Source organism: Odocoileus virginianus, chromosome 30, assembly GCF_023699985.2.
Source record: "Odocoileus virginianus isolate 20LAN1187 ecotype Illinois chromosome 30, Ovbor_1.2, whole genome shotgun sequence".
Lineage (NCBI taxonomy): Eukaryota > Metazoa > Chordata > Mammalia > Artiodactyla > Cervidae > Odocoileus > Odocoileus virginianus.
This window is the reverse complement of record NC_069703.1, coordinates 14,215,423-14,241,009: the sequence shown is the minus strand read 5'-3', so window position 1 is coordinate 14,241,009 and position 25,587 is coordinate 14,215,423. Positions and strand designations below refer to the sequence as shown.

Here is a 25,587-nt window from a genome sequence, read left to right as displayed (position 1 = left end):
TGGTGGAGCTGGGTCTTGGTCCTCTGGTGGGCAGGCTGCTTGCCCTTTCATCCAGGCCTTTATGCAGTGTATAGTTTGGTAACATTATACCATGTCCTGGCTTCCTGTACAAAAGAATTGTGCACTCATATAAATGTGTGTGTACACATGTGCAAACACACACACACACAGTGCTTGTTGAACTGATCACATGTATGATTTCAGATTATTCTTTAGCAAATATGTTTTTATTAGCTTAAAAATCATTAATCTCCTATGTATTAATTTGTATATCCCTAAATGTTAATGTTTGACATTATGCAAGGATTTTTAAAGCACAGAGAAGACAATTTAACAGACAATTAACTTTAAAAATTCCTTTCATACAAGAGAAGGGGGGGTGGTATTGATAGAATGTTTTAATATTCTTCAACCTCTCTATTTTTTCTCTCTTCCTTTCTTTGACTGGGGGAGGGGATGATGGATGGTAGGAGAACAAGACTAAATATGCCAATCCAGTGTATGAATTCTTTAAAACTAATACTGAAAAATCAGTTTAGATTGTTGACAAATTGAGTTTTTCCAGATTTCTGGACAGAATTGTACAATATATTAAGATTGTGATTCAAAGCCACATTCAGCAGGTAAAGTCCTCTCCTTTGGATCTAGATGTTGTTCCTTATATGTGGTAAGCTCTAAGCCCATAGACAAGTTTCTTAACCCTCCTGCCTTCTTGTTTCCTGTATGTGTGTTGAAGTAGGGACAGGAAAGCTACAGTAAAATACTAGAAAGAGGGAAGGATAGGATATACATGGTAGTTCCTGGTTCTACAATAATTAGTAAGGCTACTTGCTTTGGAAGTGCAGTAAGGTCTTGATAGGATCCTAATTCTGCTTTCTGAGAGAAGCTCCTTTGTCCTTTGTTTTCCATAGTCCCTGACTTTGCTTTTTGGGAATTAATCCTTACCCATCATCCTTTGTGTCTATATCTGTGTGTGTGTGTGTGCAGTTCAGTCGTAGTCACCTCTTTGCGACCCCATGTTCTGTAGCCCTCTAGGCTCCTCTGTCTATAGGATTTCCAGACAAGAATACTGGAGTGGGTTGCCATTTCCTTCTCCTCGGAATCTTTCCAACCCAGGGCTCAAACTCACATCTCTTTTGTGTCTGGCATTGGTAGGCAGGTTCTTTACCACTGGTGCCACTTGGGAAGCCTATATCTGAAATGGGTGTTAGAGAGTGTACCTTTATTGGAGGCTGCACTGGATTCTCATCCTGTGTCCTATTAGTGCAAATTTGGACTTTCTGGTAAAGCATGGTAACTTGTGGGATCTTTTTGCTAATAGAGTTGCCTCAAAAATGTAGTTTTGAATTCTGTTTGCCTCCAGTCAGCTGTATGTAAAAATATCAAAACCAAAAATCTCCCTTGCTCATAGTTGCTTAGCCTACAAACTAGTTAATTAGTTATTTTCCTCAAACCATCCACCTCTCCCTCATCTTAATGACTGCTACCTTGTGGCCACCTGAAACAGTACATTTGAGTAGGGATTAATCTGACTTTTTGCTCCTAGGCTGGCTCCCATTATGTGGCTAGAACTCTGAAGAGATTATTGGAATACATTTTTTTGTTGTTGTTAGCATCAGAGAAGCAACTGAATTTTCTATTCCTTCAACGTGCCCTGTATTCTTGGATTATTCATTAAGTTAGAAGAAGGCTGTAGTCAGAGAGAGCCTCCCTAAGCAGAGTTGTATTCTTTTTTTCTCTCTTGCAAATGAACTAATTCTTGCCTAAATTGATTTGTTTATGAGGATTAAAACATCAAGGAACTGTCACTACATTACATCATTATGACTTTTTCTAGCTGCTTTTACTAGAACTATTGTCTTGTTAGGCACTTGGGTCTCTCTTTAAATGATGATATTTTGCCAAGATAGTGTATATGGTATAGTGAAGTAAAAAAGGATCGTCAACCTTTGTCTCTTTCCTATCTGATTTTTGTCCCTACCTCTAAGTTAGTACACTTGCTTGGGGTTTATCTTATAATCACTCTTTGGTCATAAGAATTTCTGTAGCATTTAGCATAAAGGCTAAGTTGTAAGAAAGAGACTTAAAACTGTAGTGGCTCCAACGTAATTTAACTATTTCTTATAGAACTGCTGAAAGGTAGGTAGATGATGGATAAACAGCTCTGCTTTCTTGAAATAGTCCAGGAACACCCCAAAAAGAAACCCGTGAATCAATTTTAATGTTTTTTGTTGTTGTTAAGATTCTGGTCTTAACCTGCAACTGTAGTTTTGATTCTTTAATATTTACTTATTTTTTATTTGGCTGCACTGGATCTTAGCTGTAGCATGGGGATCTAGTTTCCTGACCAGGGAAACCTGGGCCCGCTGCACTGGGAGCTTAGAGTCTTAGCCACTGGATCACCAGGGAAGTCCCTGCTTTTTATTTTTTTAAAGGCAATGAAATTCTGAGTATGAAATATTTGAAACAAAATAGAAACATTTTAGAGAGATCATACACAAATGCATATTGAATAAAGTTCTTTGATTTCTAGCCATAATGGAGTGGAGTTACTGGTACTGTTTGTTCTCTTTGACTGTAAATATCTGTGAAATGAGACAGAAATATATGAAAGTCATTATTTTCAGAAAATGGATATAAAGCAGCAGAGGACAGAGTCAATGATTCCTGAGAAAAGAGAAACAAGTGAGGTGAGCCCTATAATTGCCCTTGTTTTCTGCCTAGAGGCATTTTTAAATATCTGGTGCAGGGAAAGGAAAGCCAAATAGAGCACAGTGGTCTTCTTGACTGAAATAAAGAGTTGGAGAGGCTGAGATAGCTGGAATCATTAGATCAGAAAACTAAAGAAGATGGACCTAAGTACGCAAAGAAACTTCGTAAATCTTCATGTAGTCCTCTTGGGACCTTTGTTAAATACTAAGCTGTGCATATGTAGGTTAAACTCCATAAGGGCACCCAAAAAGTTATTAGGAAATTCTAATCTGAAAAATTTCCAGTGCTTATACAAGATTGAGAGATGTTTGGGTTCTGAATAAGCAGAGTGGAGAGACTTTGTTGAACATCTGGAGCATTCAGTAGAGGCCCCAGATTGGTGGCACCTCAAAGAGTAAGGCTGAGTTTGACCTGGTGACTAATGGCTACTCTATACTTGCTCTAACAAATCTTTGCAGAAAGCTGGAAAGAATGAAGTTGAACAGTAAATAATGTAATAATCCCTTGAAACAAAATTTTCTCTTTAAAAGGAAGATCATAAAATCTAGAAATTCACCAATATTATATTCATAGTTCCCATAATAAATGTGTGTGTATTTGCTTACATACATTCATATACAGACACACACAATGAACTACTAGACATGCAAAGAGGAAGAAAAATCATCAATAGAAACAGACACAGAAATGACAGATATCAGTTGGCAAAGACTTTAAAATATCTAAAATATGGTTAGTATGCTCAAAGACTTAAAAGGACATAAAACTGCAGACCTAAGAATCTCAATAAGTTACAAGTAGGATTACAAACAAAACCACACTGTGGTGTGTTGTAGTCAAATCACCAAGTGCTAGTGATGGAGAGAAAATCTTAAAAGCAGTAAGAGGAGAAAAAAAGCACATAGGGAAGAAAAGCAAGAAAAATCATTGCTGACTTCTCATCAGAAGATAAGCAAGCTGGAAAGCAATGGAATGATATATTTAAAGGGCTGAAAGGAATAAAAAAACTCAACCTAAAATTACATTTAAAAACAAAGGCAAAATAACATTCCAAATAAGCAAAGTAAGAAAATTTCTTGTCAGTATACCTATATTATAAGAAATCTTAAAATGTTCTTTACACTGGATGAATATAATACTCAGTGAAAACTCAGTCTACACAAAGGAAAGAAGTGATAGAAAATGGCAAATATGTATGTCTAAAATATATCAAAATTAAATTATACATTTCCAAATGTTGCTTGGATCATAGAAATCACAAGAGAATATATAAAATGTTTTAAACAGAATGATAATGAAAATACAGTATGTCCAATTTTGTAAGATGCAGCTATTAGATTACTAAAGAAATGCTTAGACAAAAATTTAAAGTTATAGATTCTTACATTAGAAAAGAAGGAAAGTGTAAAGTTCATGGCAGAAACCTCCTTCTTGACCAAAAGCATTTGACAAAATTCAAACCTACTCATGATAAAAACTCACAGCAGACCCAGAATAGAGAGAAAATTCTTCAATCTGATAAAGGCCATTTATAAAAAACATCTGTAGCTAATGTTACATTTAGTGATAAAAGACTGAATGCTTTCTCTATAAGATTATGAAGAAGGTAAGAATGTCCACTTACACAGCTTATAATTAACATTATACTGGAATTCATAGCCAGTGCAGTAAGATAAAAATAATAAAAGGAATCCAATTAAAAATAAAACTGTCTTTATCTGTGGTTGACATAATACAGTAATAGAAAATCCTAAGGGCTTTATGAGGAAGGTACTAAAACTCCTCTAAGTGAATTTGACAACATCAAAGGATATTGGGTCACCATACAAAAGTCAACTATATTTTTATATTCTGACATCCAAACAATTTATGAATGCTACATACTGGCGTCCAGAAGCATGAATAATGCTAACTGCAGCCGTGAAGTTAAAAGATGTTTGATCTTTGGAAGAAAAGCTATGACCAACTTAGACAGCATATTAAAAAGCAGAGACATTACTTTGCCAAGAAAGGTCTGTCTAGTCAAAGCTTTGGTTTTTCCAGTAGTCACGTATGGACGTGAGAGTTGAACCATAAAGAAAGCTGAGCGCCAAGGAATTGATGCTTTTGAACTGTGGTGTTGGAGGTCACTCTTGAGAGTCCCTTGGACTGCAAGGAGATCATACCAGTCAATCCACAGGGAAATCAGTCCTGAATATCCATTGGAAGGACTGATGCTGAAGTTGAAACTCCAATACTTTGGCCACCTGATGCGAAGAACTGACTCATTGAAAAAGAACGTAATGCTGGGAGAAATTGAAGGCAGGAGGAGAAGGGGATAACATAGAATGAGATAGTTGGATGGTATCACTGACTCAATGGACATGAGTTTGAGCAAGTTCCAGGAGTTTGTGATGGACAGGGAAGCCTGGCGTGCTGCAGTCCATGGGGTCGCAAAGAGTCGGACACAACTGAGCAACTGAACTGATAAACATGAAATACATAGAGATAAAATTTTAAAACTGTATGCAACATAGCTGAGAGAAACTATCAGTATCTGAAAAAACAGAAATAATACCTTACACAGGATCAGAAGACTCAGTGTTGTTAAGATGTTAATTCTCTGCCAGTAGATCTGTGGCTGCACTGCAGTCCTATTCAAAACACTGGCCATGTATTTAAAGAGGCTGTCAAGCTGCTTCTCGGACTTAGAGCTGTCAGAACGGTACGGAGAAAGAGCGAAGTTGGAGAGTTTACTGGAGATTAGGAGTTACACTGAACTGCGGTGATAGTGTGGTACTGGGCCATGGTGGTGACACAGGTAGATGACGGAAAGACATCCTCAGGGTTCTCTGTGAGTATGTAGGTATATATACAACATATGCTATTCATATCGGTAATCTTTTATCTATTCAAGGATAGTTGCTTTTTTTTTTCCTATTAAAGGATTATAGAATCTTTTCAACAAAAGATTCAGGAACTAGATATCCTATAGAAAATAATGAATCTGGACCATACCTCATACAATAAACAGAGCTTGACTTGAATTGGATTATAGATCTAGAAGTTAAAGCTGTAAAAGTCTTTGATATTTTAGAATCATGAGTAAATCATTATGACTTTGTGTTAAGCAAATATTTCTTAGGACATAAAAAAGAACTGTCCATAAATGAACATTTAAAAATTAGACTGCATCAAAATTAGAATGTTTTGCTGCTCAAAAGACACCATTAGGAGAATGAAAGGCAAGCTACAGAACGGGAGCTGTAAGTATTTATAATGCGTATAGCTGATAGTCTTATACGAATAAGATAGCTAATTAAATATGAGCAAAAGATTTAAAAAGACATTTCATTAAGGGAACTCATATGAAAACATGTTCTACATCAGGGATTGGAAGACTATAGGCCATGCACCAAATCTGGCCTATTGTCTATTTTGAAGACAAAGTTTTATTGATACATGGTTCAGTTCAGTTGCTCAGTTGTATTCGACTCTTTGCGATCCTGTGAATCGCAGCACACCAGGCCTCCCTGTCCATCACCAACTCCCGGAGTTTACTGAAACTCATGCTCATCGAGTCGGTGATGCCATCCAGCCATCTCATCCTCTGTCACCCCTTCTCCTCCTGCCCCCAATCCTTCCCAGCATTAGGTTCTTTTCCAATGAGTCAGCTCTTCGCATGAGGTGGCCAAAGTGTTGGAGTTTCATCTTCAACATTAGTCCTTCCAATGAACACCCAGTACTGATCTCCTTTAGGATGGACTGGATGGATCTTCTTGCAGTCCAAGGGACTCCTCAAGAGTCTTCTCCAACACCACAGGTCAAAAGCATCAATTCTTTGGCGCTCAGCTTTCTTCACCATCCAACTCTCACATCCATACATGACTACTGGAAAAACCATAGCTTTGACTAGACGGAACTTTGTTGGCAAAGTAGCGTCTCTGCTTTTAAATATGCTGTCTAGGTTGGTCATAACTTTCCTTCCAAGGAGTAAGCTTCTTTTAATGTCATGGCTACACCCTTTCATTTATGGCAGCTTTCATGCTATAACAGAGTTGAGCAGTTATTAAACAGACTATGTGGCCCACAAAACAAATTTCATGTCTCCCTCTTTACTGAAAGTTTGCTATCCCTTCATCTAAAGGAATGAAATTCCAGGAAAGGCTAAGTTCTTCCTAGGTGAGCAGACAGCAGAGAAGTTTGGCCTAATTTAATGTATTTTTTCCCAGGATAAATCTTATTATTCTTGTAATTATTTTACAGTTGGATCTTCTTTATTTTTTTTAAAATCATAGTTAACTCATTTTTATTACTAAGCTAACAGACTGTATTAAAGGCAAGATTAATTTATAAAAGTTTTTCTTTAAGTCTTTTAACTTAAAGTGTGATTATTAGAAAGCTCTGTCTTATTCTGAGGAACAAACTGTATTTCAAGGTTAAAACAGTGATGTAAAAAGAGAAAAAAAAAAAAAAACAGCAAAAGAGTGATATAGATTCCTGATGTTGACCAGAAGTTAGTACCAGTAGGTATTGTACTCAAAATGACTTGGGTTAATCAGCTTGAACTTATTTCCATCAGTAACTTAAATGGTGACTACAAACAAGCAAAGATGAGCATTGAAGGCTCATACTGCCTTTCTGAGGACTGACTGCCCAGTCTCACTGCCCGGGTCCACTCATGGATGTATTTGCCCTGATTGTCACTAGAAGTAGGAGCTCCTATTTCCAGCGAAGATGGAGGGCATGTGGTGGTTTGTGATCAGTTCAACCCACTCCAGAGAGATGTAGGGAGTCAAATTCTTAGTGGCCTACAGGCCAAGCTTAATGCTAACTGAGGAGTCTCGACACTGTGTATGCTTCACATTGTTTTTAATTTCTTATTGCTTCAGCTTTGTTCTGATTTGTTACACTGTAAGTTACATAAGTTCTTGTATGTGTGCTCAGTCGCTCAGTGGAGTCTGAGTCTTTGTGACCCCATGGACTGTAGCCCACCAGGCTCTTCTGTCCAAGGAATTTTCTAGGCAAGAATACTGGAGTGGCTTGCCGTTTCCTACTCCAGGGGACCTTCCCGACTCAGGGATTGAACCTGCGTCTCTTGCATTGCCAAGTGGATTCTTTACCACGCTGCCTCCTGGGAAGCCCATATGAGCCATTACATCATTGATAATATAAATTGTTTACAAAAACATGTTTTGTCTTTGAGGTACAACAGGTGTTAATCTCCTTTGAATGAAATATCCATATACTTATCTGTAACATATTTACAATCATAATTATTTTTTAGACCTATTTTCCAGCAAGAATCCCTTGCTCAAAGAAAGAATCCCCTCGAAGAAGTGGGGTAGCCCTCATAGTCAAAAGTCTGAAAAGCAGTACTTGGATGCAGTCTCAAAAATGACAGGATGATCTCGGTTCATTTCCATGGCAAACCTTTCAACATCACAGTAGTCCAACACTATGCCCCAACCACTAATGCCAAAGGAGCTGAAGTTGAGTGGTTCTGTGAAGACCTACAAGACCTCCTAGAAGTAACTCCAAAAAAAGATGTCCTTTTCATTGGAGGGGATTGGAATGCAAAAGTAGGAAGTCAAGTAGGCAAATTTGGCCTTGTAGTCCAAAATGAAGCAGGGCAAAGTTTAACAGAATTTTGCCAAGAGAACACAGTGGTCATAGGAGATGCCCTCTTCCAACAACACAAGAGATGACTCTACTCATGGATATTACCAGATGTTCCATACCAAATCAGATTGATTATATTCTTTGCAGCTGAAGATGGAGAGACTCCATACAGTCAGCAAAAATAAGATCTGGAGCTGACTGTGACTCACATCATGAGCTCCTTATTGCAAAATTCAGGCTTAAATTGAAAAAAAGTAGGGAAAGCCACTTGGCCATTCTAGTATGACCTAAATCAAATCCCTTATGATTATCTAATGGAGGTGATGAGTAGGTTCAAGGGAAAGGATCTGGTAGACAAAATGCCTAAAGAATTATGGATGGAGGTTTGCAACATTGTACAGGAAGCAATGACCAGAACCATCCCAAAGAAAAAGAAATGCAAGAAGGCAAAGTGGTTGCCTGAGGAGGCTTTACAAATAGCTGAGAAAAGAAGAGAAATGAAAGGGAAAGATAAACCTAACTAAATGCAGAGTTCTGGAGAATAGCAGGGAGAGAAAGAAAGCCTTCTTAGGTGAACAGTGCAAGAAATAGCAGAAAACGATAGAATAAGAGACTAGAGATCTCGTCAAGAAAATTGGCGAGATCAAGGTAACATATCATGCAAGGATGACCATGATAAAAGACAGAAATAGTATGGACCTAAAAGAAGCACAAGAGCTTCCCTGCTAGCTCAGGCAGTAAAGAATCTGCCTGCAGTGCTGGAGACCTGGGTTCGATCCCTGGGTCAGGATGATCCTCTAGAGAAGGGAATGGCAACCCACTTCAGTATTCTTGCCTGGAGAATCCCATGGACAGAGGAGCCTGACAGGCTATACAGTCCATGGGGTCGCAAGAGTCGGATATGACTTAGCAACTAAACCACCACCACCACAGGCTAACATCAACTCCATAAATTTTTATTTTTCTTTATTTTATTTTTAATAATCAGTTTGATTAGCAAACAAAGTTGCATTTTGTAGGAAAATTTTCTGACTGGAGTAAGATTTAATGAAAGAATGCTTAAGACCATCTTTGATTTCCCCATGCTTACTTCATCATACTTCTTCAAGACCTATCCACTTTAAATAAATCTTGAATCCATCCTCTTGTCTTCATTTCTTCTTTATCTCTCACTTCATTTCCAGTCCAGGCCATTTTCATATTTTATTCTGGGTTTTAGTCAGAATAAGCTCTGGAGTAACATTAACTTTCTAATCTCAGTAATTTAGCACAGCAAAAGTTTACAGTGGCTTACATAAAGTCCAGTGTGGTGTGAGCTATGACCCTCTTCCATCCCGTAACTGTAATATCTGCACTATATAGCTTTAGGTGATCAGGTGGACTGGGAATGACTGTATCAGTTTTGTTCACAGTCTGTTGGTCAGAAGTAGTGACATGGCTCCAACCTAAGTGCAGTGAAGGCTGGGATATGTAGGACAGCACATGAAATATTTAGAGATCACATTATCTGTACCTCATTTAGATTATTATAAATGGTTTTATAAATGGTGTCCTAATTGGCTTCCTTATTTATTCTCATATCCCAGTACATTATCTGCCTAGCAGCTTGAGTGCTCAGAAAAAAAATTGTATTACTATCTTGTGAATAACTTCCTTTGGCATAACATCCAGCCCTTTACCTTCACCTGTGCGACTATTACGTGATATGGTCCTTGCCTTCTTCACTTCTTTCATGATTGGCCGTTAGTGTTATTACACTATTCATAGATAATATTTATTTTGAAAAGGCATTTTTAGTTTGCCTGTAGTTATGAAAATGTGATTTAAAAGTATCACATTTGCAGAACCACAGTAGTAACTATAACTGGATAATACCAAAAGAAGTCCTAATTTATGTGTCAGTCTCTGCAGCCACATTATCTACATAATTAGAATCTGAAAAAAAAAGCATTTGAGAACATTGGTATAATAAAAATCTGTTATAAATTCTACGCAGTAGAGTTTCAATAATTCTGTTTCTCTGACAAGAAATGATCTCTTAAATGTTTTCTCTGGCTAAAGTTTATATGAAAGGTATTTCTTTATGGTTATATGTATAAAAATAATAAAGTTTACTTTTTAGAGAAGTTTTAGGTTTATAGCAAAATTGAGTTGAAAATACAGAGTTCCCATATATCCCCTGTCCCTACACAGATAGGGCTTCCCTTACTGTCAACATACTGCATAAAGGTAGTGTTTGTATAACAATCTATGAACTTACATTGACACATCTTCATCACTCAAAGTCCATAGTTTACAATAGGGTTCACTTTCGCTGTTGTGCCTTCAATGGGTTTTGACAATAAATGCAATTTTTATACATGTTTTTCATGAAGTTTGTGATTTGCCATTAAGTAGTTATTGCCCTTCAGTTGTAGTTTCAATTTCTTCTGTTATACTATCTTCAGTTTCTTCTTTGGCAAGATGATGCTCCTAATTAATTATCCAAAATACACACAAACCCTGTCTCTCCTCCCCGCCCTGAACTGTAAGTGATTGTTTTCTAGTTGGAATGGTTGAAATATTTTCATAAAGTAGTTAATTTGTAATCTCACAAACTGTGGATTAGAGCAGTGCTTTTGCCAAAAGATAAAGGAGATAAGATGCAAATCTCATTTTCAAATATTCATGAAAGAAAGACTTTATATAAATTTTTTGTCATTTCTGAACTGTGAATCCTAGGAATCAGGTTTTTAACAAACTTTATCTTAATTAACATGTCAAGATTTATATATTTGTAACATAGCAGTGTTCCTGTTTTTGATAATTTTTTCCATTTAAAAATATTGATACCCATTTTAGCAAATGAAGGTTACATATAGTAAAATTGAGTACTGTGTGGTTTATTACATGGATTTAGATCTAGTACAGTTCAAACGACTTGTCCTGTACTTCATACCTGCTTATATATAAAAGGCTCATGTAACAGTTTTTGCGTGGTGTTAGTACTGACATTTTTGTTTCTTTCCCTTGGCTGATCTACTTCTGTTTCAGCCCTTGACCATTAACAAAATATTAAATAACAAGGGGATTATCCTACCAGGTATACAATATTGAATGAAAACAGGTGTTTATGGGAAATAAAGATAAGGAAATAAAATATTTGAAAAGAAGTTGATGTACCACTCTTCTTTAATGTAATTAGATGCTTTGTAAATGAATTTGGGATTGTATGACAAGAGTCAAGGAAGGTATTAAGCAATGTGTGTGAAAACATAACTGTCTTTGTGCTTTAACTAGCTGTGTTTGTCTTGTTCACAGTGACTGTAGCACTGAATGGAAGTGGCTTGTAGACAGAGCAAGAGTTGGCAGCCGATGGACATGGCTTCAAGCCCAGATTTCAGAGCTAGAATACAAAATCCAACAACTAACAGATGTTCACAGGCAGATTCGTGCCTCCAAGGTATTGTGTGTTCTTCTGTTTAAAAAGAAAAAATACTGGTTTTAGTTTCTTCTCATCTCTCCACATAAAATAATTGTTACTAGGCTTTATTAAAATGTAGTTAATGTTTTAAGATTTTATATATTCTATAAGTTGAAACTATTTAAAAAATTTTTCACAATCATTTTATCATATCAAGCAGTTAAAGAATTTCTTTACTGGATTCCAATTAATGCAAATGATACACATTTTTTTATAAGCCTGACTTTGTTGACATTTATTTTAACTTGTGTGAAATTCTGAGTGTATCTTATTGAAATCTCTTTAGAGTTTTTTGTTTCAAGAAAAATTATAAACACATAAAAAAGTTCTAGAACGCAATATAATTAATACCTGTGTATTCACCCCCAAATTTATCAAATATAAAATTTTTACTAGTTTGGGTGTAGTTTTTAGAATAATAAAGCATTACCTTACAGTTGGAGTATTTGTATAGTCCTTCCTGATCCAATTCCCTTTCCCCATGCTACTGATCCCAACATATTCTTTAAAATTTGCATTTTATGTTGGCGTATAGTCAACAATGTTATGTGCTTTCAGCTGTACAGCAGAGTGTATCAGTTATACATACGTATATATCCATTTTTTTCAGGTCCTTTTTCCTTATAGCGTATTACAAAATATTCCATATAGTTCCCTGTGCTATACAGTATGTGCTTGTTGGTTAACTATTTTCTGTATAACAGTGTGTATATGTTAACCCCAAACTGAATTATCCCTCCCCCTTTCCCCTTTGGTAGCCATAAGTTCTTTTCTCTATGTCTGTGGGTCTATTTCTGTTTCGTATATGAGTTTATTTGTATTATTTTAATGAATAATAATGAAATAATGCAATTTGCAGCAACAAGGATAGACATAGAGATTATCATACTAAGTGAAGTAAGCCAGACAGAGAAAAACAAATACTTTATTATATCACTTGTATGTGGAATCTAAGAACAAAAAAATTTCTACCTTTGGTTTTATGAGAAACCATATTCTACATAGTGAAACCGGACATAATGGAAATAATATTGTAAGGTTGATGGTGGCTAGTCTGAAACAAAAAAATGCTGAGAAGGGAAGGAAATAGAGTCCTCAAACCATGCAGTTAGCCTAACCCCACCTAGGGTCTGCACATCAATAAGGATTATTGAGTTTTAAATTCTATTGTGAGTTTATATTCTGGTAGGAGAGAGAGAGCATGTAAAATATAGTTGATTTTAATATAATGCAATATGTGGATGATATGTGGTTTTAATAAGATATAGGTGTGGCATAGAGAGAGTGTTTAACTCTGTCTTCAGGGGTTTGCAGATCAGAGCAAACATCAGTAAAGAGGTAATGCTTTAGTATAACTTTGGAGGATAAATAGTAGTTTGCTTAATGAACCTGTGGAACTGAAAAAGGAATTCCTTAAAGAATTGAAGGCATTAAAAAACTGAAAATAGAACTGCCATATGACCCAGCAATCCCACTGCTGGACATACACACTGAGGAAACCAGAAATGAAAGAGACACGTGTTATCCCAATGTTCATCTCAGCACTGTTTACAATAGCCAGGATGTGGAAACAACCTAAATTAGTCCATCGGCAGATGAATGGAGAAGAAGGTTGTGGTACGTATACACAATGGAATGCTACTCAGCTATTAAATAGAACACATTTGAGTCAGTTCTAATGAGGTGATGAAACTGGAGCCTATTATACAAAGTGAAGTAAGTCAGAAAGAAAAACACCAATACAGCATATTAACGCATATATATGAAATTTAGAAAGATGGTAATAATGACCCTATATGCTAGACAGCAAAAGAGACACAGATGTAAAGAGCAGACTTCTGGACTCTGAGAGAAGGCGAGGGTGGGATGATTTGAGACAATAGCATTGAAACTGTATATTATCATATGTGAAATAGATGTCCAGTCCAAGTTCGATGCATAAAGCAGGACACTCAAAGCCAGTGCACTGGGACAACCCAGAAAGGGGAGGGAGGTGGGAGGGGGGTTCAGGATGGGGGGAAACATTTATGCCCATGGCTGATTCATGTCAATGTATGGCAAAAACCACCACAGTATTATAAAGTAATTAGCTTCAAATTAAAGTCAATAAATTAATATAAAAAAAGAATTGAAGGCATATAACAGCATGATCTGTTTTAGGAATGACAAATTAGTATTGTATTCAAAAAAGCAGAAAGTATGAGTTGTTCAGGGATGGGAGAGGAAGCTAGGCAAGTCATGAATATCATTTAATACTTTGTAAAATTTGGTGATGATGTTTGTAGGAAGGTGGATAGAAGCATAGACCTAAAACCTTAGGCTTACCCATTCTGTTTGTTGAATTTGACGCGGCCATGTTCAGGAATAATTTCTTGATGCAAGTCCTGTTCAGTTTGTTTCTCATTTTTAAACATCTTTAGCTGGGCCTTAATCGTGGCTATCTCCCAATCCTCTCAAGATCACCAGAAAAGTTCCCTTCCTTGATCATTTTCTTTGAAAGATGTCACAAGTGTTTTTTATAGCCAGTAGAGTTCTAAGAACAAATTAAGTTTAAAGCAATTTGGAAATTTCCAAGAAAATTATTCCTAGTTGAATTGATAACTAAGTTTTATATCTGAATCTAGACAGTCTGGTTCATTTTGCTTTGACTTGAGAAAGGGTATTTTAATATTCTGTGTTCTAAGCAATACTTTACACTTGTTGTTTAAACATTTTTTGAATTTTGGTTATATGTTTATATAATATCTATTTGTAGTCAATTATTTTAAGGTAATAAATCTTTCCAGCAATAATATGGCTTTTATATGGCTTTAAATTTTTTGTTGGTTCAAGCTAGGTGTGTATCTGACCCTTTGTTTCCATAAGAGTCAGATTATGTTTATTTTATGGAGAATGTCATTATAATTAGCCATCAAAATACATGTTTCTTTACTTTGGTAGTTTTGCCTTACCTTTTTTAGAAATAATCAAGATATTTAATTGCTTACTTATGTGCAGGTTAGTTGATGTATTAACTATTATATTGAATAGGCAAAACAACTTTTTACTCTTATATCTTCTTGAATTTTTGTAGTTCAAAAATTGAGAAGAGTGGTTTAATGCATTGTAAGTGAGATAGAACTTTTTATTTATTGTATATTGAAAGGGGAAAAAAACTCTTCTCAGAGATAAGGAGAAGGGAAAGAAATTGAGATGCTCTTTTATAAAAAGCATTTTTATTTTTTAAATTAATTTATTTTAATTGGAGGATAATTACTTTACAAGATTGTGATGGTTTTTGCCATATACATCAACATGAATTGGCCACGGGCATAGGTATGTCCCCCCATCCTGAACCCCCTCCCACCTTCCTGCCCACCCTGTCCCTCTGGGTGATCCCAGAACACCGGCTTTGGGTGCCCTGCTTCTTGCATGGAACTTGCGCTCATCATCTGTTTTACATATGGTAATGTACTTGTTTTAATGCTATTCTCTCAAATCATCCCACTCTCGCCTTCTCCCGCTGAGTCCAAAAGTCTGTTCTTTACATCTGTATCTCCTTTGCTGCCCTACATGTGGGATCATCATTGCCGTCTTTCTAAATTCATATATATGTGTTAATATACAGTATTTGTCTTTCTGTTTCTAACTTACTTTACTCTTTATGATAGGCTCCAGTTTCATCCACCTCATTAGAATTGACTCAAATGTGTTCCTTTTTACAGCTGAGTAATATTCCATTATGTGTATGTACTACAACTCCCTTGTTTATTCATCTGCAAGTGGATGTCTAGGTTTCTTCCATGTCCTACCTTATAAACAGCTTTTTAAAATAGGTGTTACTGTGTATCTCTGGTCAGGAAGCACACAGTGTTTTCATAGGGTAAAATAAGGGACAGATGACCTAGAGTGTGTCATTGCCCATTCTTTGACACAGTCCAGATGGTATAAATTTTGCTTCAATTTTTAGAAGAGTATTAGCAACATCCCTTCCTTGTTCTTGCAACAATTTTGTCAACACATGACAGCTTCCATATTTCTCGTATTCTCTGCTCCAGCTTTTACTTAGACAGTAGCTTCTTTTCACTTTAATTTTTTTAAAAATAATTTTTCTTAGTTGGAGAAACTGGCTAAACTATATTAAATAATTTCTCTTTTAGATTTCTTCTGTTATCTTATAATAGGGTCTTCCACATCTTAAATTGTGTATTTTATTTTAAAATTTTTCATTTAAGTTTTTGCTTAAAATTAGTTTTATTTTATTTAAAAAATTTTCATGTAAGTTTTTGCTTAAAAAGTTTTGATGACTTTATATAAAATGTCACTGATGACACCATGCATCTCAGATGGAACTTGATCCCACAGGCCAGGATGAAAACCCAGCCAGAATCCAGACTGGAAATTGAACCCATGGTCTTTTAATTGAGATCACACGTGATCTCAGGACTTAATGACACTCAGGTTCTCTTGATGTCTCATCACAGAAGGAATTTAGTGAGAGACAAAGTGATAGGAAAGAAGTGGATTTATTTAGAGAGAAACACATTCTACAGACAGAGTGTAGGACGTCTCAGAAGGTGAAAGGCCCTGAAATATGATGTGGTCAGTTTTTATGGGCTGGGTAATTTCATAGGCTAGCACGTGGGAGGATTAGTCCAACTATTTAGGGAAAAGGGATGGAGATTTCCAGGAATTGCGCTATGCCCACTTTTTGACCTTTTACGGTCCACCTCAGAGCTGTCTTGGCACTGGGGGGTGTGTCATTGAGCATGCTAATGTAGCACCATGTGCGTATAAGAGGCCCGAGCTCCACTGGAAGTCAAATATTCCACCATCTTTGGCCTGGTTGGTTCTAACCAATTTTTGTCTTATACTATGGGTGTCTTGTTCTTTTAAAGGTTGTGCCCTGCCCCCTTCCCTCCTGTTACACTGAGGCAATTGTTTATATTTTTTATGTCATCTCTAATGAGGAATCTGGGAGTGGAAGTGGGGATCTCTCTAGCGTTATTATCAGGAATGGTTGTCATCTCTGAGCAACTGATTTGCTTTCATCTTATGCTTGACTTTTCACTTGTCTCAGTTAACCCAGTTTATCCTTCTAAAAAAACGTTGTGTTTTTTATTTATGTTATTTTATCTATCATTAGACTATTTTCCTGATTTTTTTTTTTAAATTCAGATTGAGTTATGATTAGCAAACATTGTAAAATAACTATCATGGTGACCCAACACATATATTTTTTTCCTGATTTTTAAGAACAGAAACTTATTTCTGCAATATCTCCAGAAGATTTAATCTTCTTTACTTTCTTCTCTGTTCTTGGTTATGGCAGAGAAAAATTGTGGGCCATTCTTATACTGTGAGAGTTTTGTCCAGGACAACAGTTTAAGAGAACAAAATGGATTATGAAGTTGGTTATGAGTGATTCCCTTGCTGAATTTTTTAAATGTTTTTCTTAATTGAATAAACGATAGCAGGCCTTCTACTTATAAAAAGGTAGTATTTTAAAGGTTTGCAAATTGGACTTTTGAAATTCAGAATCAGTTTTTCCCTAGAAATAATGTTGTAAGTAGGGATAATAAAATCATGGTAATTTACAGCAGCCTGGCCCATAATATAAACTATAATAAAAACAAATGAAAATATAAATAATATAGTGAAAACTTATGTTTCTTTTGTATCAAGTACTTGTGAAAAACCTTATAGAGACTTGTACAAATTTGGGGTAGATATTTCAGATACTTTCAAGAACTTTTGAGGTGGATGATACTATGTCTGTCAAATCTAATTTAATTTTTAAAATATCAAGTAAAACAGAAGCTGCTTTTAAATACATTTCTTGAGATTTCTAGAGAGCCATATTTGTGCATTCTCTAAAAATAGTCATTGAAGTAGGATCAACAGTTGGACTCTCTTATCTTTGTAAAAGTTACTAGTGCTGTTATAGTTTAAGAAATGTTACTTTTACTAAGCATCGTTTGTAATATATTACTATAAAATACTAAAATGGATACTTAATACAGTATCTGAATATGTTAATTCTAAAGTGATATATTCTCTCAACTATAGTGTAAACTAAGATTACTGATATATAACATATAATCTGTAGGTGGTTTCCACCCTATGTATAGCACTTACACATGATATAAGCTACTGCTGCTGCTAAGTCGCTTCAGTCGTGTCCGACTCTGTCCGACCCCATAGACGGCAGCCCACCAGGCTCCGCCGTCCCTGGGATTGTCCAGGCAAGAACACGGGAGTGGGTTGCCGTTTCCTTCTCCAATGCATGAAAGTGAAAAGTGAAAGTGAAGTTGCTCAGTCGTGTCCAACTCTTCGCGACCCCATGGGCTGTAGCCTACCAGGCTCCTCCGTCCATGGGATTTTCCAGGCAAGAGTACTGGAGTTGGGTGCCATTGCCTTCTCCGTGATATAAGCTAGGCCATGGCAATTTAATTTATCCCATCTTGAAATACTGTACGCTTGTATTATTGTTTTAGTCTGTTTTTCATTTCAAGAATATAATATTTTAGCCACATTAGGCATTTAATATCTTTGCAACTAGCCTACAGGAACTTATTGACATTTTGCCAGAAAAATAGTAATATACACATATGCACACAATATACACACACACTTAAATGTTTCATAGTAATATGTATTATTTGCAGGGGCAAGTGTAATAAAATGGATAGGATGGGAAGAAATATTATGGTGAGAACTATAAAACCATTCAAATGACACTTGTGCACTCCTTTCTCCCCTTTCTCTCATTTCTTTGTTACTTCTAAGGGACCTAAGGATAAGGACAGTTGGAGTGAAGAAGATAGGGAATGGGGGAGAAAGTTCAGCAAGCCAGATGAGTAGTATGTGTGTGTGAATGGTAGGCAGGGAATACAGAGGCAGCTAGATCCCTACTCATTTCTCCAGTTACTTACATTTCAGAAAATACCCCTTAAAGTTGAAAACTTGTGTCTATATTATTAACCTGTCTACTCTGTAAGCAAAGAGAACTTGATTAGTTTAGAGAGTACTTTTTCTCAATAGTACAGTCCTATCCATGGTTGCTGGCTGGTCACAACAGTGTTGGGGTTCTCTAGAATGCTCTGAAAGGAGTTAATATAAAGTTAGATTGTTGTTTGGCTGTTTGTAAGTTTGATATTTTAATTTATGAAATTTGTTGTTCAGTCACTCAGTCTTGTCCGACTCTTTGTGACCCCATGGACTGCAACACTACAGGTTTCCCTGTCCTTCACTATCTCCTGGAGTTTTCTCAAACTCATGTCCATTGAGTCGGTAATGCCATCCACCATCTCATCCTCTGTCGTCCCCTTCTCCTCTTGCCCTCAATCTTTCCTAGCATCAAGGTCTTTTCCAGTGAGTTGGCTCTTCGCATCAGGTGGCCAAAGTATTGGAACTTCAGCATCATTCCTTCCAACTTTTTCTTTATTCTGAATGTATCATGCTTTTAATGCTAATAACTAAAACCAATAAGAAAGGTAATCGCTTATATATAATTTATGACAGTTCTTTACAAGACTAATCCATCAAATATATACATGTTATTTTAGTTTGGGCTTCCCTGGTGGCTCAGAGGGTAAAGCATCTGCCTGCAATGCGGGAGACCCGGGTTTAATCCCTGGGTGGGGAAGATCCTCTGGAGAAGGAAATGGAAACCCACTCCAGTATTCTTGCCTGGAGAATCCCATGGACAGAAGAGCCTGGTAGGCTGTATCGTCCATGGGGTTGCAAGAGTCAGACACAACTGAGCGACTTCACTTTCACTTTATTTTAGTTTAGATCTGTGACTTTTTTACAGAGTTAAACTAGTACTTCCGTCCAAGTTTGATGCATGAAACAGGGCACTCAAAGCCGGTGCACTGGGACAGCCCTGAGGGATGGGATGGGGAGGGAGGTAGGGGTGGGGTTCAGGACGGGGGACACATGTACACCCATTGTAAAGTAATTAGCCTCCAATTTAAATAAATAATTTTAAAAAATGTTGACACTTAAAAAAAAAACTAGTACTTCCAACTGTCTATTTTCTGATTTCCAGGGAATAATAAAAAGCGTGGTTCACATGCATCATAACATTAAAGTTCTTCCAGCAATCAATTTGTTTTCATTGCAACTCTTTAATTGCTGTTTGTCTAGGGGATAGTGATCTTAGAAGAATGTCGACTTTCAAAAGACATATTGAAAAAGCAAGTACAATTTGCAGACCAACCAGCTTCCTTAAACACGTCTGGGAATCCCCAAATCCCTCAAGAGAGTCAAGATCCTTTACCAGAACAAGATTTTGAAATGTCACCAAGTAGCCCTACGCTGCTTCTTCGCAATATAGAAAAACAGGTAATGTGAAATATGAGTGGCTTGAAATGACTTTGAATGGATTTTGTAAACTGTTCTACTTAAATGTGTTTCTTAAGAATATCAATTTCTTAAGACATTGGTTATTGAAGTTGGTCATTTGACATTAAGTACAATTAAAATATTTAGCATATCTAGTTCTAATCGTGATATAATTAAAATTATTTAAATATAATATGTTAAGCATTGGCACATAGCTATAGGGTGATAACTCATTATACTAGGGTTGGAAACTCTTGTATTCTAACAAAATTGCTCATCACTGAACTTTTTTCACGGAGAAAGAACTAGGGTACCACTTAATAGATCTGAGTGGGGTGTTTGATTGATTTATTGATAGAAGATTTTAGTGAAAGATAACATTGGAATGTGGGTTATTTCATTAAAAAATGATCGTGGAAATAGTCTTAATGAATCTCTGATAAGTTACTTTGATTCCAAAACTTTTTCTGATATTTAAATCCTCTTATGAATAACTCATAAATATTCAATAAAAATTTGGTCTTGGAAGATGGATGTATAATTAGCAAAAGATAATTAGCAATGGTTTTCTCTGTGAAATATTATTATAGGTTATTTTCTTTTCATTTTTGAAACCTCTTCATACTTTCCCTTTTTTCTGTAATGAACTATAGTAGATGACATGTGTAATGAAAAAGGTGTCATTCTTTGGTAAAAATGTATTGTTTCCATTTATATGGCTTATGCATATTACAGTTGTTATATGTGATTGTTTTGAGAATAATTAATATTTATTATATATTACAAATAGGTTACATGTAAATTTTGGATAAGAGAATGAAAATTTGGGGTATCTGAAAAAACTGGTATATTTAAATTAGGAAAAAATTTGAGAAGGAAGCCTAAGCTTGAATTCTAGATCCATTTCTTTTCCTTTTAAATTTATTTTTAATTTGAGGATAATTGCTTTATAATGTTGTGTTGATTTCTGTCATACAACATGAATCAGCCATAAGTATATATGTGTATGTGTATATATATATATATATATATATAGCCCCTTTCTCTTGAACCTCTTTCCCACCCGTCCCATCCTGTTACCTGTAGGTTGTCACAGAGCACCGAGTTGTCCTAGCTCCACACCATACCAATTTTATAATCCTTGATCGAGCAGCTTAATCTAGCTTTTCTTCAGCTGCCTCATCTATAATTGATTTTAATAATAGCAGTATCAGTAGTTTTAATATTATCTACTTTGCAGGTTAGTTGTAAAGATTAGCAGTAATCTATGTTTAGAGCTTAATTTAGTGCCTGGCATATAGATGGCATTTAATAAATTATAGTTATGAGTTTGTTATTATTAATTTGGCTACCTCAAAGGAAGCATTTTATAGATGCTATCAGCTGAATTTCAGTGTTTTAGAGGATAGGATGAGTAGACAAAGGAACTGAGCAAAAATGGATATGGAAAAAGAGGAGTACTTAAAAAATGTAGATGTATTTATAATAAATGGAAAAATCAGTAATGGTATAAATTGTCTTTATAGAGTAAACTATTTACTAAAACAAACATTTACTTGTTTCATGAGAGGTTAAACTTTAATAGGCACTAAAGTTCTGAGATTTAACCGTATCTCTTGTTAGCAGCAGTAAAAGGTTTAATATTTTCTTGCAGAGTGCACAGTTGACTGAAATCATCAATAGTTTGATTGCCCCTCTCAACTTGTCCCCTACATCATCACCCCTCTCTTCTAAATCGTGTAGCCATAAATGTCTGGCTAATGGCATTTCCAGGAGGTAGGTATCAGTGGGTTAGTTTTACTTCTCAGTTTGGCTTTGCTTGATTTATTTTTATTTTGTTTTGATCTTTTAAGTATTGTAACTTCTTTTTTTTCTTAAGCATTATTAGAGTACAATCCATAAACCATGGATACATTTTTAGATAACATAAAACTTTTATAACTAAGGGAACTGTAAACCTGAGAATGAGGACGAAAGCTTTCTGGGAAGCTTTTTAATGTTTCTTAAAAAGAAAAACAGTGCTATCATTTGCTTCAGAAGCACTGCCATATTTAAAATGCCTTCCATTTTGTACATTTTGTAGTCTTCAGCTCCATACTGCTGTTGCAATGCATTTTAATAAAAGATCCTATATATAGTTTGGGCATGGAAGACTGATTGGTAGATACCATCCATAAAATTGAGCTTTAAGTTTACTCATTTTGTAAATGAGTCATTCTGTAGTTCAGCTTTTGTAAGATAAATTTTTTACTAAATGTAGTTAATATGGTAATTTCTATAATCCTTAGCAATTTATTATGTCATGTTAGCAAAATATAGATACTATGAATTCTCTTTTGGGAACAGCATTTGTGCCCTTTATTTTGCTTACTTTTCTCTTTTAATCTTTCATTTTAAAGATAAATTAGAATTAAAAACCTACTAGAATATTATTTGGTGCATCTAATTTTTTTCAAATAAAATTGTAATGTGGCTTCTTTGCCTTAAGTACCATAAAGAATTAAGTGTAATTTAGTATTTGAAATATTCATATTAATAATTATATATGATTTATTATTAAATTAAAAGTAACAAGAATGGAAAATTTATACCACAGTGAAAATTATGCTGAGTAGCTATCAGATTCTTAATGAGACTAGTGGATATAAACTAAGTCTTAAAAATGCTATTATTTTTATTTCTAATTTGTTGTTTTGAAAGTAATTTTTAATAGTTTTACAGTTTTGTGTGTACAGGGTCATTTTTACATTATTCTATTATGGAAACAGTTATTCTGTTGGTTTTACTTTTATTTTTGTTGACTTTATATTCAATCCTTGTAGCACTGATGATTCTCTTGAAAGTAAAGATTCTAATGTGTTCTAATAATATTTTCATTTATGAGAACATTTCCTCATTAAAAAAGTCATAATTACAAATTGAGCCACTAAGCACTATCAAACTGTGATTTGGGGCTGTGTCAATTTTAGATAACATTTTGTTTACCTAACTAGGCCTTATGCTGTTATACTTAATGTGGGTGTGGTATGTGTGTGTATGTGTGTACTAATTTTCATCTTAATGTACTTGCATATATTTTTGATCGTTTATTCACAAAGTATTTATTGCTTAACTGTTGCTGTATACCTAAAGTCCTAGGAACACAATGATTAAGAAGACAAAATCTTCACTTTTAAATGGCGTAAACAGTTTAGTAGGTTAAACATGTAATTGTTTAAAATACCATATAATAATAGTGGAATTGTGTGGAGTTGTTTGAATATTTGGTTTTAATAGCTGTCATAGTTGAAAAATGTACTTCATAAAAATATACAAATCCAAATGAAAGAAATGTAACATTGGCTATGTTTACCAAATCATGATACTTTTTCAATCCTATCTTTATATAGTCAAAAGGTTCTTATTGAAATCAGCTAGTAATTGCCATCTTTCCTGATGTTAAGTAGTTGTTCCTACACACTAATTTGAAAGATTATTTCTGAAAGTTTGTAACAGGTTGAAAACCTAAAATTATTTGATAGACTTAAGAGCAGGTAAAATTTTGCCCTCCAGCATTTTGAAATGTGCTGATGTATGTGTTTTAATTAATTTTGTTTTTACTAACGTGTTTATTTTTGACAACAATGAACTTTTTTTTCCAAATACTTTATACATGAGTTTTTTTTCAAAAAGCGCTTATTTTCACATTTCCTATCAAAATGTCATATTCCCTTGAAGGAAAGATTATAATATTTATTTTCTAACATTTGCTAGAAAATGTAACACAGTTCCCTTTCATCAACTCTGAGAGAAGATGAGAGAATTTAGACTGTTAAGTTTTTTAAATGCCTAATTGATCTTTAAGTTTAATAAGTCTTGTTACCAGATAACTGTAAACTGCTATATGAAACAAATGATTTGGGGGATACTCCAGATCTCATAAAAAATTTGTAAAAATTATATTTATGATAGTATATACTATAATATATTAACCAGAAACATAGAAACTAGAATATATTACAGATAAGAAAATAATAACACTGAAAGAAAATTTTGAGGATATGTGGCCATTGTGTTAGATACCAAAGAGAGGTACTAAAAAATATCTCTTGGTTTTGTCAGTTGAGACTTTAGCAAGACTATGTAGTGTGACATGACAGAAATAAGAGTTGATTATGAACGGAACAGGAGATGAAATAGAGAGGAGTCCAGACTGTATTTGCAAGGGTGCTGACTGTAAAGGCTGAAATAAAATGAATACACAAAGTCAAGGAAGGTGTTTTTGTTTTTAAGAGGGAAGATATGTAAACATCTTTATTAAAATAAGGAGAAGAGAAAGAGCTACAGATGGGAAATGTAGAGATACATACCACAAAGTTATGGAGGAATCTTATGACAGGAGAAAGTAATGTAAAATAATTTAACAGATTATTTTGCATTACTCATATTTAAGAGTATTATCATAGATTTTAAAAATTAATCAAATATATAATTTCACATTATAGTAATATATGGAAAAGTTTTAAGAGATATCTATATTGAAGCAATGTAAAATTTATTATTTGTGAAGCTTCCGACTGGGAGTAAAATGTTAAATGAAAGTGAAGTCACATGTCTGACTCTTTACGACCCTAAGGAAGTCTCCAGGCCAGAATACTGGAGTGGGTAGCCTTTCCCTTCGCCAGGAGATCTTCCCAATCCAGGGATCAAACCCAGGTCTCCCACATTGCAGGCGGAGTCTTTACCAGTTGAGCCACAAGGGAAGCCCATGTCAATGAGGCCTAGTATTATTTCTCGCTTCTTTCTGTTTTTCCAATATTCTTGGTATTTTTTTCCTTTACATGTAGTTTAATATGAACAAAACATCTTTTAAACTTAGAGATTTTCAAGAGTAAGGGCTTACTCTGTTAATGGTATTCAAACCACAAAGCACTTACTATTCACTTTTTGAATTAAAGTAAATGTGAAGGTAAGAAAATTCTTTTGAGTAAGAATTATGTACATATCATAAGATTTACCATTTTAACCACTTTTAAGTTCTAGGAGCATTAAGTGATTCACATTTTTGTCAATAGTCTCCATCATCCATCTCCAGAAATTTTTTCATCTTCCTAAACTGAAACTCTGTATCTATTAAATGATACCTCTACATTCTTCCTTCTTCTTGGTTCTTAGCAACCACCGTTCTATTCTATATCTCTATGAGGCTGACTATGCTAGGTATTTTATATAAATGAAATCATATAGTTTTTGTCCATTTGTGATTGCCTTGTTTCACTTAGCATAATGTTGTCAAGGTTCATCCATGTTGTAGCATATGTCAACATTCCCTTTTTAAGGGAATAAAATTCTGCTTTATGTATGAACATTGTTTTAAACTTTAAATCAGTTTATTGACATAGTAACACAACACACTTGCCTCTCTGACACCCCCATGCCCCCTCACCCAATGTATTGATAGATGTCTCCCCCTTCCTCCTCCCTGAAAACAGGCTGTTCAGTGA

At 35.1% G+C, this 25,587-nt stretch overlaps 1 protein-coding gene across 7 annotated transcripts in view; it reads left to right on the top strand.

Annotated features, from left to right (window-relative positions):
* KANSL1L (KAT8 regulatory NSL complex subunit 1 like) overlaps positions 1 to 25,587 on the top strand; it is a 122,611-nt gene that overhangs the window by 41,730 nt on the left and 55,294 nt on the right. For all 7 annotated transcript variants that reach the window (XM_070458593.1, XM_070458592.1, XM_070458591.1 and 4 more), the window contains exons 3-5: positions 11,614 to 11,755; positions 19,907 to 20,104; positions 21,759 to 21,880. In XM_070458593.1, the coding sequence (XP_070314694.1) occupies positions 11,614 to 11,755; positions 19,907 to 20,104; positions 21,759 to 21,880 (462 nt within the window). The remainder of the gene's footprint in view (positions 1 to 11,613; positions 11,756 to 19,906; positions 20,105 to 21,758; positions 21,881 to 25,587) is intronic.